The 14,909-nt window shown below is 37.3% G+C and overlaps 2 protein-coding genes across 2 annotated transcripts; one reads left to right on the top strand and one right to left on the bottom strand.

The window, feature by feature from the left end:
* Positions 1 to 3,907: 3,907 nt before the first annotated feature.
* On the bottom strand, positions 3,908 to 6,404 carry LOC137186293 (dehydrogenase/reductase SDR family member 11-like). Its single transcript, XM_067595111.1, has 7 exons — positions 6,145 to 6,404; positions 5,260 to 5,469; positions 4,852 to 4,946; positions 4,618 to 4,747; positions 4,436 to 4,528; positions 4,253 to 4,318; positions 3,908 to 4,121 (listed from the first exon to the last, which is right to left on the bottom strand). The coding sequence occupies exons 1-7, from the start codon at positions 6,274 to 6,276 to the stop codon at positions 4,080 to 4,082; spliced, it is 768 nt and encodes a 255-aa protein (XP_067451212.1). The 5' UTR covers positions 6,277 to 6,404; the 3' UTR covers positions 3,908 to 4,079.
* Positions 6,405 to 8,151: 1,747 nt separating this feature from the next.
* Positions 8,152 to 13,103, top strand: ca4b (carbonic anhydrase IV b; the record flags this gene model as incomplete). The annotated part of the gene is made up of 8 exons (XM_067595909.1): positions 8,152 to 8,263; positions 8,584 to 8,628; positions 8,730 to 8,894; positions 9,598 to 9,743; positions 9,827 to 9,919; positions 10,582 to 10,648; positions 10,924 to 11,087; positions 12,859 to 13,103. Coding segments are annotated over 8 exons (984 nt in total), but the record flags the coding sequence as incomplete, so codon positions are not given.
* Positions 13,104 to 14,909: the final 1,806 nt, after the last annotated feature.

The raw sequence follows: 14,909 nt of genomic DNA on the forward strand, positions 1-14,909 counted from the left end.
AATGTGATAGAGGCCTGAGAGTTATAGAATAAAACACTCTTAACATGCATTAACATTAAATGTCACTTTGTTGGCACAAAAACTTAAGGATGCTACCTTCTCATTGTCTCTGTGCCTCTCCAGCTGTTCCACAAAGGCATCCAGCTCCAGGTTTGTGTGTAGCTCCAAGTTTTTCCAAGTTGGAATCTTCTGCTGACTTCAAACCATCAACAAGCATCTTGTGCAGCCACTCGTAGGTCTGTGGGTGAGCCTGCAGACCATCCCGAGCATCCATGTGGGTGTCAGTGCTGCAGATAAACGGTGAAGAGATCATTTCAAACAATGACAACACACTAATTGTGATTTAAATAATTTAGATTTTGTTGAATAAAAATAAAGGTACATTTTTTATCACAGTTAAAATGTATCTTAATGTGATCAGTGTGTCAAATGCGAGGAGTTGTAGCCTGTTCTGTTTTTCCCCTGTAGGCTGTATCAGACATAACAACTGTGTGATGATGATGTGCAGCACCAAAAGCATCATTTATAAGTCAGCAAATAAATTAGATTATGACACTGATACACACATTCACATCTCATTCTGAAATGTATCTGAAGCAGCTTCTGTAGTGACATCTAGTGGACATTAAAGGACTAAGTTTCTCTTCTGTGGGACAGTTTTGTGTGCCTGAAAACTGACTATAAATATTTTACTAAAAGTTTTACTAAACCACTTGGGTTGATTTTCTCTTGTTAATATCCTAATTCTTCTAACTTCTATAAAACATCCTTGCAAAATGTCGATATTTCTATTATTTGCAACATTTTTAATGCCACTTTAAAACCATTGTGTCAGAAACCATAAAGTTTGTGATGTCTGACCTCTTTCTTCTTGCACTTGTCTCACCAGAACTCTTCTTCTTCCACATAGACACTGGCCACAATGTCAACATCTCCTGGGCATCCTGGAAACCTCTGTGAAGAAGGTTTAGATGTCTCTCATTGGCATATTTGTACATTAGGAGGCTGACAATTTCTATATGAATAAGAACTGATTTTTAGCTCACAATCAGCTGCATCTGTGTTTCTTGGCAACTTCTCTCCTCATTTGGTTTTCTACAAAAGTTAACCCTCGCCATCCTTCATGAAAAAACAGAAAAAGAATCTACATCAATCCACATATTATTCAAATTCAATTCTACCGCCAATACACATTTATCAACATCCTTATGCTGTACTGAGGCACCAAACCACTGTGAAATACACTTTCAGAACACTGTACCAACATAAACAAGTTGAAGTTCATCTGAAATTTTAACCATAAAGAAAGTATAGCTGAATTAAATATTGTTTCTCTGTGGACCAGGATATAAAAAACTACAAAACATAACACACATATAACACAGTGTTTATGCACGTAATAGATTTGAATTATTTTAGGCCAGATATTGCATTAATTATGATTCTTAATATTAGTGTTATTAATAGGGATGTGCAGAAGGCCCATATTTGTATTTGTATCTATATTTGTTGAGGCAGCAAAATTATTTGTATTTGAATAAAAGTGGAAAGAGGCCTAAAAGTCCTGTTTTTGTTCTTATTATGCTTTTAATTTTAGAAAATTAAAGTGTTACAAGCGTTTATGAATAAACCACCTCACGAAGGAGGTCCCCACACTCGAACTGAAGTCTTCCAGATCATAGACGACTGTGCTGACTACTGAGCTAAAACTTAACTCATCGCCACATTGCAGACAGACTTCTACCTATTTATACACCCATAACACCGAGACAGTACACAGTGTAACATGTAGGGAAGAACTTCAAAGGCGATTATTGCTTTGCAATTTTCATTTATTGCCTGATTTTTACAACCTAACCTTGTGGAAAGGAGATGGGGAACAACAGGTTATAGACAGTCCTTTGTAAGCATTTCGTGTGCGTCAGTAGCTCAGCTTTATCCCTGGCGAACACTCTCAACTCCAGGGGTGTGGAAATGTGCATCATGTAGCAGGTGGATGTGACTCCCCTTGTTGAGACCTGCTGATAGACGTAACAGTGAAGCAGAGGAGAGAGACTGAGATAGCAATGTAACCGACTTGCGTACTGATATTTGACATGTTTTTTTTTTCTTCTGAAATTTTTTTAAAAATATTTGTATGAAACAAATATTCGTAAAAAAACCCACTATTTGTGCTTTGCTGAATAATGTATTCGATTTCGGGCACACCCCTAGTTACTAATGTGTTGTTTTAAATGTTATGGAGTTTTGTGTCAGGTGTACCCATGCTGTAAAAAGTCCACAGGTCAAAACAGGACTAATTCTGCTGCACAGTATCTGACTGCTAATGAGATCCCTGCCCCACGCACACCCCCTATACTAACACTGCATCTAATCTATACAAACAAGGAAATGGACAAAGTCTCGTAAAAACAGATTTTCATTCAGACAGGCTATAGTAGTTGTGTTACATAAGCAGCACATTTCATTGATAGATGGCAAACACTGTTGTAACACCTAACCTCATATCTCCATATTACTCAAGGGAAATCTCTTATCTACAGGAGAGATAATCCAATGACCCCTGACCATATCTGTGTGTTTTGATATCGGACTGTGACAAGTATTTGAGGACAGAGAATGACTGCAGATATGAACCTGACAAATATCTATGGAGGTGAGGCACAAGCATGCCAGCATCAGAGCTGCTGCTGTGAATTTCCTTTTTTTGAAGTGACCCTCCACTCCAGAAAGTGTTTTGTTTATTGCTGCTTCACTTGAATGTTTGACTATGAGCAGAGTTTGACACTAGTGTGACATAGAAACCAAAAACTCCCAGGATATAGTTTTCAGTGAAGCAGAAGACATCAAGTCTGTCCTAAAACAATGGTCAGAGATCCAAATGAACAAATGACATGTTTTTCTTGCTGTAATCATTCCTCCTGTTCATAGTGGCCATTAAGAGATCCCTTCATAATGTACTTCCAATGTAATTGAAGGGGGGACAAAATCCAGTCTTCCTTCCATGCAAAAATGTATTTAAAAGTTTATTTGAAACTAATATGCAGCTTCAATTGTCGAAATGAGTCAAACCAATATTGTTCAAAGTTTAAGTCTTTTTAGAGCCCAATTTCATCTTTGTGCTATGATCCTTCCACTGCAGCTCAACAGGAAACACTGTCAATCAAGACTCAAAGAAGGATTTTTTTTACTAAAAAGATTGTAACTGTGGAAGATATCCACTTTATTTGACTAACTCAGACTGTTGAAGCCTCATATTATTTTCAGATAAACTTTAAATACATTTTTGCTCAAAATGATGACTGTGGATTTTGTTCCCAATCAATTACATTGTAAGGGCATTATGAAGGGATCTTCTAATGTTCAGTATGAACAGGAGGAATGATTACAGCAAGAAAAATGTGTTAATGTTCATTTGGGCACCTGACCATTGTTCTAAGACAGTCAAACCAGGAAAGATAAAACAACATGTAGTCTATCATGGAAAACCAGGAACATTGTAGGCAATGTTTTTTTATCTTTCTGATAAATATACTGTATAATAAAGGGGGATTATTTTGGTGAAATCATTAAATTATTAGGAAACTGGTTTAAAAAAATATCACATAAACTGTTATTATTTTTGCCTTGTTTTGACATAATGGTTTTCCTGCACATGTAACCAGCTGCAGAGTGACTGTGCTGAACATGCTCTTGACCTTTGACCTCTGACAGAAGAACAAGTCTATTACCAGATCCCAAATTGTAACTTTTGTAAAATCAAATAAGTTGTGTGCAATTTTTGAATATTTTTATAGTCTTTATATTCTTCATATTCATATATTTTTGTGACTGTATGTTGTTGTGTTTGTCATCACTACAGTATTTGTTTACTGCCTGGCAGGAAATCAAAATTCTGTGAAACAAATTTCATTTCCAAATCGAGATATTTATTCTTTAGGTGCAAGATTACAGAGCGAACAAAAGAGCAAAAGTTCATATATGATCAGATAAAGTAATGAGTTTCACAATTATTGTAGGAAATGAGTCAGATGATGAATGCGTCAGTACATTAATTCAACTGTCACATGTTGCCTTTGCTACAACACCTGCTCCACAGGTCGCATCTGAATGTCTCCAATCTGAAAGAAAAGATGTAGAGGTTATCACATTAGAGTTAAACCACTGATATTTTGACAGTGAAAGACCAAAGGTTGTAACCCTTTGTGATACGTTGCACTAAAATATGTACATGAGAAAGGAAACCACAAACCTGCACATGGGGAGGGGCGCTGAGGACGTATGTAACAGCATTTGCTACATCTATGGCTTCCAAAGGCTGAAAGAGAAGTGAAACGTTTAATCATTTAGAGCGGCTAAAATGTCTTAGAAATTATATTGATATTCTAGTAATTATATCAGCAATACTCTAGGCATCTTGAGATAATATTTTTACCTTAAATTTTGTGTATGCAGCAGCAGCTTTATCAATGTTCTGGCTGTGGAGCCTTGGAGCAAATTCTGTCTTCACTACACCAGGGGATATACACTGCAGAAAGAAGACATTATCAGAGTTGACTGAATGTGTCGAGTGAAAATATTTATTTAAAGTGAGGACGGGGAGTGATGAAGTCTCACTGTGGCTCTTATGTGGGTCTTGGCCTCACGCAGCTCCTGCCTCAGGCCCTCTGTCAGGGCTGTCACAGCAAACTTGGTGGCGCTGTAGAAATGCACATCAGTGTTGTGAACCACACGATGTCCGCTCATGCTGCGACAAGAAAAGATGAATTGTGAGTTGTAGAAAAGGTTAAATCAGGTCAGCGCCAGTATTTGATCATCAACATCATAAATCATCAGTTAATATAACTGCACCTGTTTATGTTTATGATGTGTCCGTCGTCAATATTTCTTTCTTTCATTGACTGATAAGCTTCACGTGTGCATATCGCCAATGCAAGGACGTTCACCTGCATGAATATATGAAATCGCAGAAATATCCCAGCATTATTACCCTCCAGATAATGGCCTCTAGTCTATAAATGAGCTAATATGCAGATGTAGGAGACATTTTCGTATTTTTTAGATGATACTTGACCCAGTTTTACAATCCAATAGTTGTATATTGACTAAATTTTAGCATAAATACAGTGAAACTAGAGGTCACGTATAAATACATATATTCTATTATATGTATTTATGACAACAGGGGCCTTTATCCTCCGGCCATAATTCCCCACAGAATTATATTTAATTCCTAAAATAAAGAAACTTAGCTCTTACATCCAGCATGTTCTTCCAGCTACTGGTTTTGCCAGCTAACAGTGATTCAGGATGAGCCAAGCCAGCGTTGTTGATGCACACATCCACACCCTTGTGCTGGGCTTTGATGGCAGAGAACATGGACAGAATCTCCTCCTCATTGTTCAGGTCGCACTTGACGGGCACCAAAACACCACTGTGGCCTTCACTTTGACACTCAGCTGCCAGGTTCTGAAATCCAAATGAAAAAAAAAAGTCAGAATATCGGCTTTGGAGACAACTTTGTGAAATGGTTTTCCATTTTCAGTAACATTAAAAGGAGAATTTAACAATTTTTCAAGCTAATATGAAGCTTCAGCTGCCCAAATTAGTCAAATCAAGAAGATATCTTTCAACCTTTCAGTGCATTATGACTTAATATGATTAACAGCAAGGTTTGAAATGATTAGGCCTAGTATTTAAGCTAGGGTAGGAAAAGGTCACTTTTTGTGTTTTGGTTTCTCTTGGTTTAGGCAGAGATCAGGAGAAACATTAACTAACTCTGACTTACGTAATAGTGACTCAGCTAAAAGTGTTTAACACAGTTACTGTAGAACAATAATTTATATTGTGTGTGATTGAGTCTTTCTTTGTGATTTTGGCAATCTAACTGTAACAAAAATAGCTTTAAGGTTAATGTGCTTTCATTTTTTATTTTGAATATAAAGTGCTTCATGTACAGCTGATCAGTCACCTGACCTCACCTTCAATTTTTAATTTATAGTCTTTGTTTTTCAGTTTTTAGCTAGCTAAGTAGCTCTAGCTTCTCTACCAGTGTAACATTGGTTTGTACTTCTTGTCTATAGTGGGCTGTTACTCCCTGAATCCCCCCAAGTGCAGAAATTAAGTTTAAAGTTTAGGGCAAACCTGTATTTTCTCCAGGTCCCTGGCGCAGCCTACCACTTTCATACCATACCGAACTAACTCTTTAGCAACAGCCGCCCCGATCCCAACCGAGGCTCCAGTCACCAGAGCCACCCTGCCCTTCCAGCGGTCCATCACACCGACACACGGTTCCTACTATAGTGTCAACACAAAATCCTGACAGTAATTAAAAGAGTACTGAAGAATATTGTCCCTGAAGCTGCGTACCCGTGAACGCAGCACGCTGGAAGGCGCACAGCTCCGCCCATGTACAATACGTCATTGTGCTGCATTCAGGACAACAGCGAAGTGTAGGATTTCGCACAAAAATGCATTTTCAAGGGCTAGGTCAATCATCTCTATGTTGTTGTATAATGGGACTACCAATCTCTTAGGCCAGAGATTAAAACAACTAAATTTGAACATAAATATTCATGTTTCAAATGTTTCAAGACATATGAAGGTACTCAGCTGTGAATAATAATTTGTGTCTGATATCATTTCTCTGTAAAACAAGTTCAATTACATGGTTAGAAATTCTTAAAATGACATCTACACCTTCTACCTCATTAAAAATCCACAGTCTATGAATGTGTAGATATTTTTTATTTCAAAAGTTTAACTGCTGGACATGAGATGTCTCCTTCTTCACTGTAAAGTTAATTCTCAGTGTATGTGAACTGGATGCTTCAAGTTTCCACATCACACACCACAAATCATGCATACAAGCGTATAACTCTTAACCTCAGATTTGAGGTGAGCACAGAGAAACTTTCCACTTTCAGCAGCTGAATGTGAGAACATCCTTCAAATCTCAAACTCTGCACGTACATCATTCTGCACAGTGAAACTCAAACATTCAACTGAAGGAACAATGCGCAAAACACATTTTTGAGTGGAGGGGGGCTTCAAACATTAAGGCCTATTATTAAAGTCCTCCTCTTCTAAAAAAAAACAAAACGTTTTTCTTATTGTTAGTTGACTGTGATATTTAACCTTCACTGTGCAGAATGATGTATGTACAGAGTTTAACACTAGAAGGCTGTTTTCAAATTAATCTGCACAAGGTGGAAAGTTTCTCTGAACTCTTCTTTTCTTTCTATGAGTTTAAGCCAATTACCTACTACAAGCATGATTTGTGACATCACAACTACTGTATTTAGATCCAATCATGGTCCAGTATCCAATAGTGCAGAGTTCATGCAATTTTACTCTATATATTACTTTACATACTCTATATTTCCATTTTTCATAATAACATATATTCTCACTTCTATTCATGATTTTCACCACAATTTGTACTTTGCACCTCCTTATGACAGTTGAATTCATTAAAAATATGTTAATCAAAATGTTGTGAAGCAAGTCAGTTTTTAATACTGGAATGCAATAATTGAAAAGCTGTATTTTGCTTGTGCTGGTGGATGAACTGAATGTAAGACCAGTTGCTGAAGTTGCAAGAGGTAGTAGTTATAAGGCATCATATTATTATTATGGACTCGGAGACATACAAAAGAAAAATCTAAGGATAAAATAAGGAATACATTTAAATACTGAATAGAGTTCCAGAAATTTGGTGTAGGTACATGAGATGGTATAAATAATAGAAATAGTTATACAAGTATCCATGCAGTATTTAAACCAGCAGCAGTAACAACATACAGTACAGTACTAGCCATCATTATCCTCTTACTGTCATATAGTGATAGGTCTGCCTTCAAGAAATGATTAAGAAAACCATTTTTAAAAATGTTTTTGTTCTTAAATAAGTTTAATAAGACAAACAAAGCTAAACTGCATATTCCAGCTGGGAGTTTTTTCAGGCCAAACCCTCTGAACGAGGGCTCATTATTCATTATCTTCTGAATATGAGCCTTCAGATATCAGTGCATCAGTGGTCACAGAAATCAGGGGTCATAAAAGCAAAGCATGTGGGCGGGTGTGAGCAGGATTCATAGGTAGGCCCACCTGTCTTATAACAGTCTGGTTGAACTCTGTTTCTGACATCTTCTTCCAAAACGTTTAATACAGGCGGACTGGGATAGATACACTACATTTACAATGCTGCTAACAAGTGTTCTAGTTTTCATTGCATCTTCCATGAAGATTGTCACAGGCGCAGGTAAGTTCACTAAAATAATTTTAATTGACGGAAATACAGCAAATTTGGACAGATTTTATTAAATATATTCAGTTTCAGTAATGGGTTGGTGGTAAATAAGTTGTCTGGTATCTGATGTTCTTTTACATCATGTTATATGGAACCAAAATAGTTACTGTATGACACCAACAGTAGCAGAATAGTCTTCAATTAATGGAAGAAGTGTATGCGTCTGTGACAAGAACACAGTTTTCTTTCTGATAATTTTCCTTGCCGGGAGTAATTCTGTAGCTGTTTTTGATCTCATATTGAATAAACTTATTTCAAACCATTTGTTCCAGATTGGTGCTACCAGTCCCAAGTTTCATGCAATCACACCTGCTCCGGTAAAACTCAAGACAAACTGCTCGCCATAAAAATGAAAAAAACCCAGTAGAGTTGAATGCAGCAGCGTGTGAACATTGTTATTTATCTTCTTGCTTTACAGGGCCAGACGTATGGAAAGTGATTTCGCAGGCCTGCAGTGGCAGATCCCAGTCTCCAGTTAACATCGTTACAAGGAGAGTGCTGCTAGATGAACGTCTCACTCCTTTCCACTTCACTGGCTATCAAGAAACTTTTCACGGTCGCCTTATAAACAATGGTCACACCGGTATGTCTTTGTAACCCCTTTAACCTGCATTAGGAAAAAATAATAATTGCAGCTTTGAATGAAAAACAAACAAATAAGACAGTAGTTCTCTGCTTCTTTTAAATCACAGCTGAAGACTTTTCTGTTTGCCGCTGCCTTTTAGTAGACCAAATTTGAGGGTTAATATTTTACATTGCACTGTAACTTTTATTCTCTTGTTTTATCTGTTTTATTCCCTTTTAGCTTCTTTTTATTTCCAAAATTAACACTTTTTAATTGTTTTTATATGTCTTTTTACTTGTGTTGCTTTTATATTCTGTTTTTGATGCCTTTTATGCTCTATGTAAAGAACTTTGAATTGCCTTGTTGCTAAAATGTGCTATACAAATAAACTTGCCTTGCCTTCAGAGTGGATGACATCAATTTGATTGGTTGTAAAATAGTCATAAGGCCTCAGTTCTAAACTGCTGAGATAATGGTTTTACAGTATACGGTATAAGAGAGGGGAAAAATGTGTAATAAAAGAGAAAGGAAAAAAAGGTGCTGCAGCCCGGTTTAATGTAAAGTGACTCCCAAAAGTAGATTCATGACCCTTGAGATGCAAAAAAACACTGATGTTCTTTTTAAATTTGCACTGTAGTTAAGTCCAGAAAGGTCATCACAGGAAGGGTTTCAATGCATCATTTTTCTACCTGAATTTTTCAGTTATTACTTTTTTTTCTAGTTAAACTTCATTTGCCATTCAGTATACGGATCAGTGGGGGAAATCTGGTCACAACATACAAGGCAGCTGAACTCCACCTTCACTGGGGCAAAGATGGAGGCCCAGGGTCTGAACACACGGTTGATGGAGAGCAGGCTCCCATGGAGGTATAAGATTTGGTCACTGTGTGTTAAAATTAGCACCACATATTAGAAAATCCATTTTAATAACCTTTGTATGCCCTCTACAGATGCATATTGTCCACATAAAAGAAGAATACGACTCTTTATCCCAGGCTATAAGAGACCCTGAAGGTGTGGCTGTTCTTGGATTTTTTTTTCAGGTGATTTTATTTGTTTTTCTTTTATCAAAAGCAGCAGAGAGAAGCTTAACATGGATGTTTTCCTATAAAATAAGTGTAATATGAATTATCAAAAGTGAAAAAAATCCCTATTAATAAGTATACACACCTAGGTTTAGAAGATGGTTGAAATTTTTGATGATATTTTCACACTGTACCATTGCTTGTCAACTGAGACAGAAGAACAGGATGTTACAGTATAGCAGAGGTCGGACGGAGGGATTACATCGATATAATTGTAGCCTGGCTAGTAAATTAACATAATCTAAAATTTAAAGAGAGCTCCTGGATTCTCAGATGCAGCTTTGATGAATGGAGGTAACAGACATTTAATTGGATTTGTCCAGAGATTCCTTTAACAATGGCATCCTTAAAGAAGAAAACACATGGTCCAAGAATTGAGCCTTGAGGTACACCACAGAAATTGTGAAATCCTTCAATAAATGTTATTGTTCTCACACGTTTCAGAGAACCGTCTCTTTCATCAGGACATACAAAGCATAAAATTACCATCCAGAACCTTCTGTACAATGTCATGTTTCCTGGGACTTCAGTGTCTAATGATTTAATTCAAACAATTTAAGTGTCTGCTTCATCCAAATCATTCATGATTTCAGGCACTTAAACATGTTCTTTCATTTCAGGAATCAAGTTCTGCAAACAAGAAATTTGATCCCCTCATAAATGCCCTGAAGAGTATCACTCGACCCAGTAAGTTATATCTGCTGACATGGAAAAATAGCATAATTGTGCTTTATTGTCTTCCAGGCACATTGTTTGTAGGGTCCTAAATGTGTTGCAGATTGTTCCAGCGTTGGGCTAAAGTGCAAATGTCATGAGATAACACAACGTCATAAAACACCCTTTTCTTACACCCCAGCAATAAATCAATTAGAGCTTTGAAGTTGTTCCCTTGAACACATTTATTGATTAATAATAGCTTTTGTAGTGTATTTCATTGTCCTCTTAATATTTCATAAAACCAGCCAACAGCACAACACTGAGAGGTGTGTCCCTGGATATGTTCATTCCTTCTCAGAAGAATATGACCAAGTACTTTCGCTATAAAGGCTCCCTCACTACACCCAACTGTTCTGAAGCTGTTGTCTGGAGCCTGTTTGAAAGCACTATTCCACTCAGCAGGAAACAGGTAATTTTATGACAATATTTTATCATTTACTCAATGGAGGAAAGAGGTTAATTTACTGAAGTACTGCCTTTAGGTTCATTACTGAAGTGCTGGTACTTCACTTAAGCAGTTATATTATGTAAGACTTCATTATTTCACTTTATCTCAATTCATGCAGCATTTCCCCAAACTGGAGATACAAGATTTTTCATGATGTTGTTCATTAACAACAGAAATCTCCAATTTTGGAGATTTCTGTTGTTGATGCATTAACGTATATGGTACAGATTAATGAAAAAGACAGTTTTGTCTTTTGACATTTGAGTACAATACTCTCATCAAGTAAAAAATAGGCAGGACCTTGTAATGGAGAATTTGATGACATTGCAAATTTTTATTTAAAGGATGAGGCTGGCAATAATCTTTATTTTTTTATATTGACAACAAACCAAATGAAAACACGAAGACCAACAATGTGTTTGTCCGTCTCTCAATATTTTCCAACTTTCCCACCTTGTGTGTGTCTGTCAGGACTATGCCCATTCATTCCTAGAAATTGTTACTCTTAAATTGTGCATTTGATAGGCGGCGGATGAATAAACATTTGGTGCTCTGGTGAGTTTTAACAGCAGCAGGTGCAGCAAGCATGGTGGCTAAGTGGTTAGCACTGTTGCCTCACAGAAAGAACCCCTGCCATCCCAGGTCCTTTCTATGTGGAGTTTGTATTTCTCCCCATGTTTGCATGGGTTTCCGCTGTGTGCTCTAGTTTCCTCCCACCATCAAAAACATGTATATTACAGTTAATACTCCTGTCAGTGCCCCTGACCACTGGCACTGGCGAAAAGAACTGGAGTTGGTCCCTGGGTGCTGTATTGTGGCTGCCCACTGCTCCTAGTGTGTGTGTATAGGATAGGTCAAATGCAGATCAATTTGATTTCAATGTATATTTGTACTGAGAAATGACAATAAAGAAATCTTAATCTTAAGTGTTACTCACAGATGTGTTTTGATAGTTTTAAAGGGACGAAACATACTTGTGTGATTTTCTGTCATTTATGCACTGTTATAAGGTCAGATGTTAAACAGTTGAAGTGAATGTATGTAAAACCCTGTTTGCAATGTTACCTCTACTTCCTCATCGACCTGATGTCAGATTAATTACACATGCCCTCAAATGGCCTGCTCTGTAGTCTTTGTTGCTAGTTGTCCACTCAAATATTTTGGATCAGATTTTGGTTCAAATATGTACAAATGCATTTGAGAAGTTAATATTTTGAGCTAAGAACTAGAAAAAGAAGTGAAATCTTCCTATTACTGTTTGTTTACATAGCCTCTGGAACCACCGGAGGTCTGTTGAGGGGCAGCTACCAGAAGCTGGTCAATCAGAACAGAGTGGCCTTAAAGAGACTGGAGCTAAAGCAGCCTGTTTCAGACAGAGGCTGAACTGAGGGACTATATAAAGGACCAGTATGACATAAATAAGGAGTTTTTTGAACTGTAAATCATGAAAAGATAGATAGATAGAGCCCTTGAATAAATATATAGACCTGGAAATGTGCATGATACATCCCCTTTAAACAACAATTGAGGTCTATGGCACAGAGGAATAAGATGTATCAGGCTTTGGCTACACAGGCAATATTAGTATGCTCAATGTATTCTTGATTTTGGTATTTTCAAAGGATTTGTTGACAATAACAAAACTATAGAACATCACCTGTCTTATTCAGGCATATTATTACCCTGCAGAGTAAATACTCACGTGTTTGCTGTGGTTTCATCTCTGTTACAGCTTGCTGCATTCAACCACCTTCAGTTTTCTGATGGAAACCAGATGAGAAAAACCTACAGACCAGTGCAACCCTTGAATGGAAGGCAGATTTATTACTCTGGAGGCCATGTTGCTGTGGTTAGCACTGTACTGCTCATCAGTTCAGTGCTGGTATCCACTGCTGGTGCGTTCTCCATGAACACCGCAGGATGAATGCCAAAGTCCTGTTCTGATGGTCAAAAGGACCATTTCCATTAATTATTGTCAAATGCATAAAATATATTGTACTGTATATTTAAAAGTATATAAAATTATGTATGTGTGAATCTACCGTACAGTATGTGTGATTTTGTGTCTAACTGACTGACTGGGAGTGAGATGCCTTGCTGAAGCACGGTGCAAAACACAAAGTTAGAGATCTTTTATGTAATTATGAGAAGTGAAAGCGAGGAAGAAGATATCAACTGCAATAGTCTCGCGCCGCTGCTCGATTGCACTGACAGAGTGCGAGCACAAGCACGAGCAATAAGATGCTGATTGCAGCTTAATGGCCACAGGTGTAATGAGAAGGAATTTCTGAAACGTATATACAGAACCTTTAATGCTCATTTCTGATTTTTTAGACAGATCCAATCATTTTCTGTTGATGGTTCACGTTATTCTTTGTAACCGTTGTAAACACAGTCGAGGTCCTAAACTGCAACAAACACCAAAAAACAAATAAAAAACTGCTCAGCTACTATAAGTTACTTCCAGTTTGGCTCGCCCAACAAATTTTAAACTTCCTCATCTCTCTATTGACCCCTGGTACTGTTATTGCTCTCCTCCATGTTTATTTTTACCATGAGAAGTGAGAAGTTAAAAAAACCACATGAATAGATACTTTATTGTCACTGCAGAAGTACAATGAAATGTCATTTGGAGCAAACCTATAGATAGCCTAATTAAGAATAAAAAAACTTTATAAAATATATAGACACTATACAGTATAAGATACAAAAATATAAAATAGATAAGAATTAAATACTGTATATGCACAGAAAAAAGTAATATGTCCAGTACTTGGAGCAAGTGGAGCTAGTAGTGCAGCAGATCTGACCATTCAGACAGCGGTCACATAGTCAGAGATCAGATTAGTCATTTGGAGGCAAAAAAACAAAAAACAAAAAAGGATTTGGGCTACTCAGCATGTAATGTGAACACAGCCTATGACTTCTCTATAATCCACACTAACTGGACAATATCAGTTCCAGTTCCACTAACATCCACAGAGTGGCAGCACTGAATAACTCTGAATGACTTGGTTCAGCTTGCTGTGCTTGCAGTGAACCCTGGGTAGTAGTTGTACACTGTACGTACAGTTCTAATATAGTGCATGAATATCCTCAAATGTTTCTTTTTCTATCTTTAGGAGTCTTGGGGAAGTTTAATCTCTCATTTTATAACCCGTGATTCTAACCACAGCAGGATGATGTAATGAGAAAGTTAGACTCTGAAACAGGAATGATGTCTTTTTGTGGTGTGTGTACTGTAGACACCACACATGTCCCAGCAGGTGTCCACTATAAGACGAGTTTCAACATACATAAGTACGTGTTTCAACACGGTTCATTTTTATGCTCTTGGTGACACTGATTGAATAAACACTGAAGAAGAACACTTAAAATTTATTTCTCAAAGGAAAGAGACATTCCCAGCTACTGTGTCTCAGCTACACAGTCACAGAGAAGAGGAGTTTGAGATCAATCATCATAGGTAAAACATAATTCAATCAGTCCTAAGAAGTGACCTGAGAGGATAATACCTACTGGTGTCATTAGATGCTGCGCTTGTTTTTGGCATCCTGACGCTATCTATATCACCTTAAGTAGTCGAGGAGATCACTTTGGATGTAATCCCATGTTGCACAGGAATAGATGTCTGATGCAAGCACAGCCTCTAGCGCAACAGTGCTGAGATAATCTGCAGGATGCACAGTCATGCTTGCCTGCTGCAGTGGTTCTTTCTTTGTTTTCTTGGACAAGACACATACAGGCTCATTATTATAACCTTTATGTGTGTGCAGGTGTTAT

The sequence above is a fragment of the Thunnus thynnus genome, chromosome 7, assembly GCF_963924715.1.
Source record: "Thunnus thynnus chromosome 7, fThuThy2.1, whole genome shotgun sequence".
Taxonomy (NCBI): Eukaryota; Metazoa; Chordata; class Actinopteri; order Scombriformes; family Scombridae; genus Thunnus; species Thunnus thynnus.

Bases quoted from the DNA above. Each gene is read 5' to 3' on its own strand.
- LOC137186293 (XM_067595111.1), bottom strand. From the start codon at position 6,276: ATGGACCGCTGGAAGGGCAGGGTGGCTCTGGTGACTGGAGCCTCGGTT. The intron at 5,470-6,144 runs GTTTGCCCTAAA...TTTGGATTTCAG, and splicing joins GGGACCTGGAGAAAATACAG to AACCTGGCAGCTGAGTGTCA. The intron at 4,529-4,617 runs GTGAGACTTCAT...TTCTTTCTGCAG, and splicing joins AGACCCACATAAGAGCCACA to TGTATATCCCCTGGTGTAGT.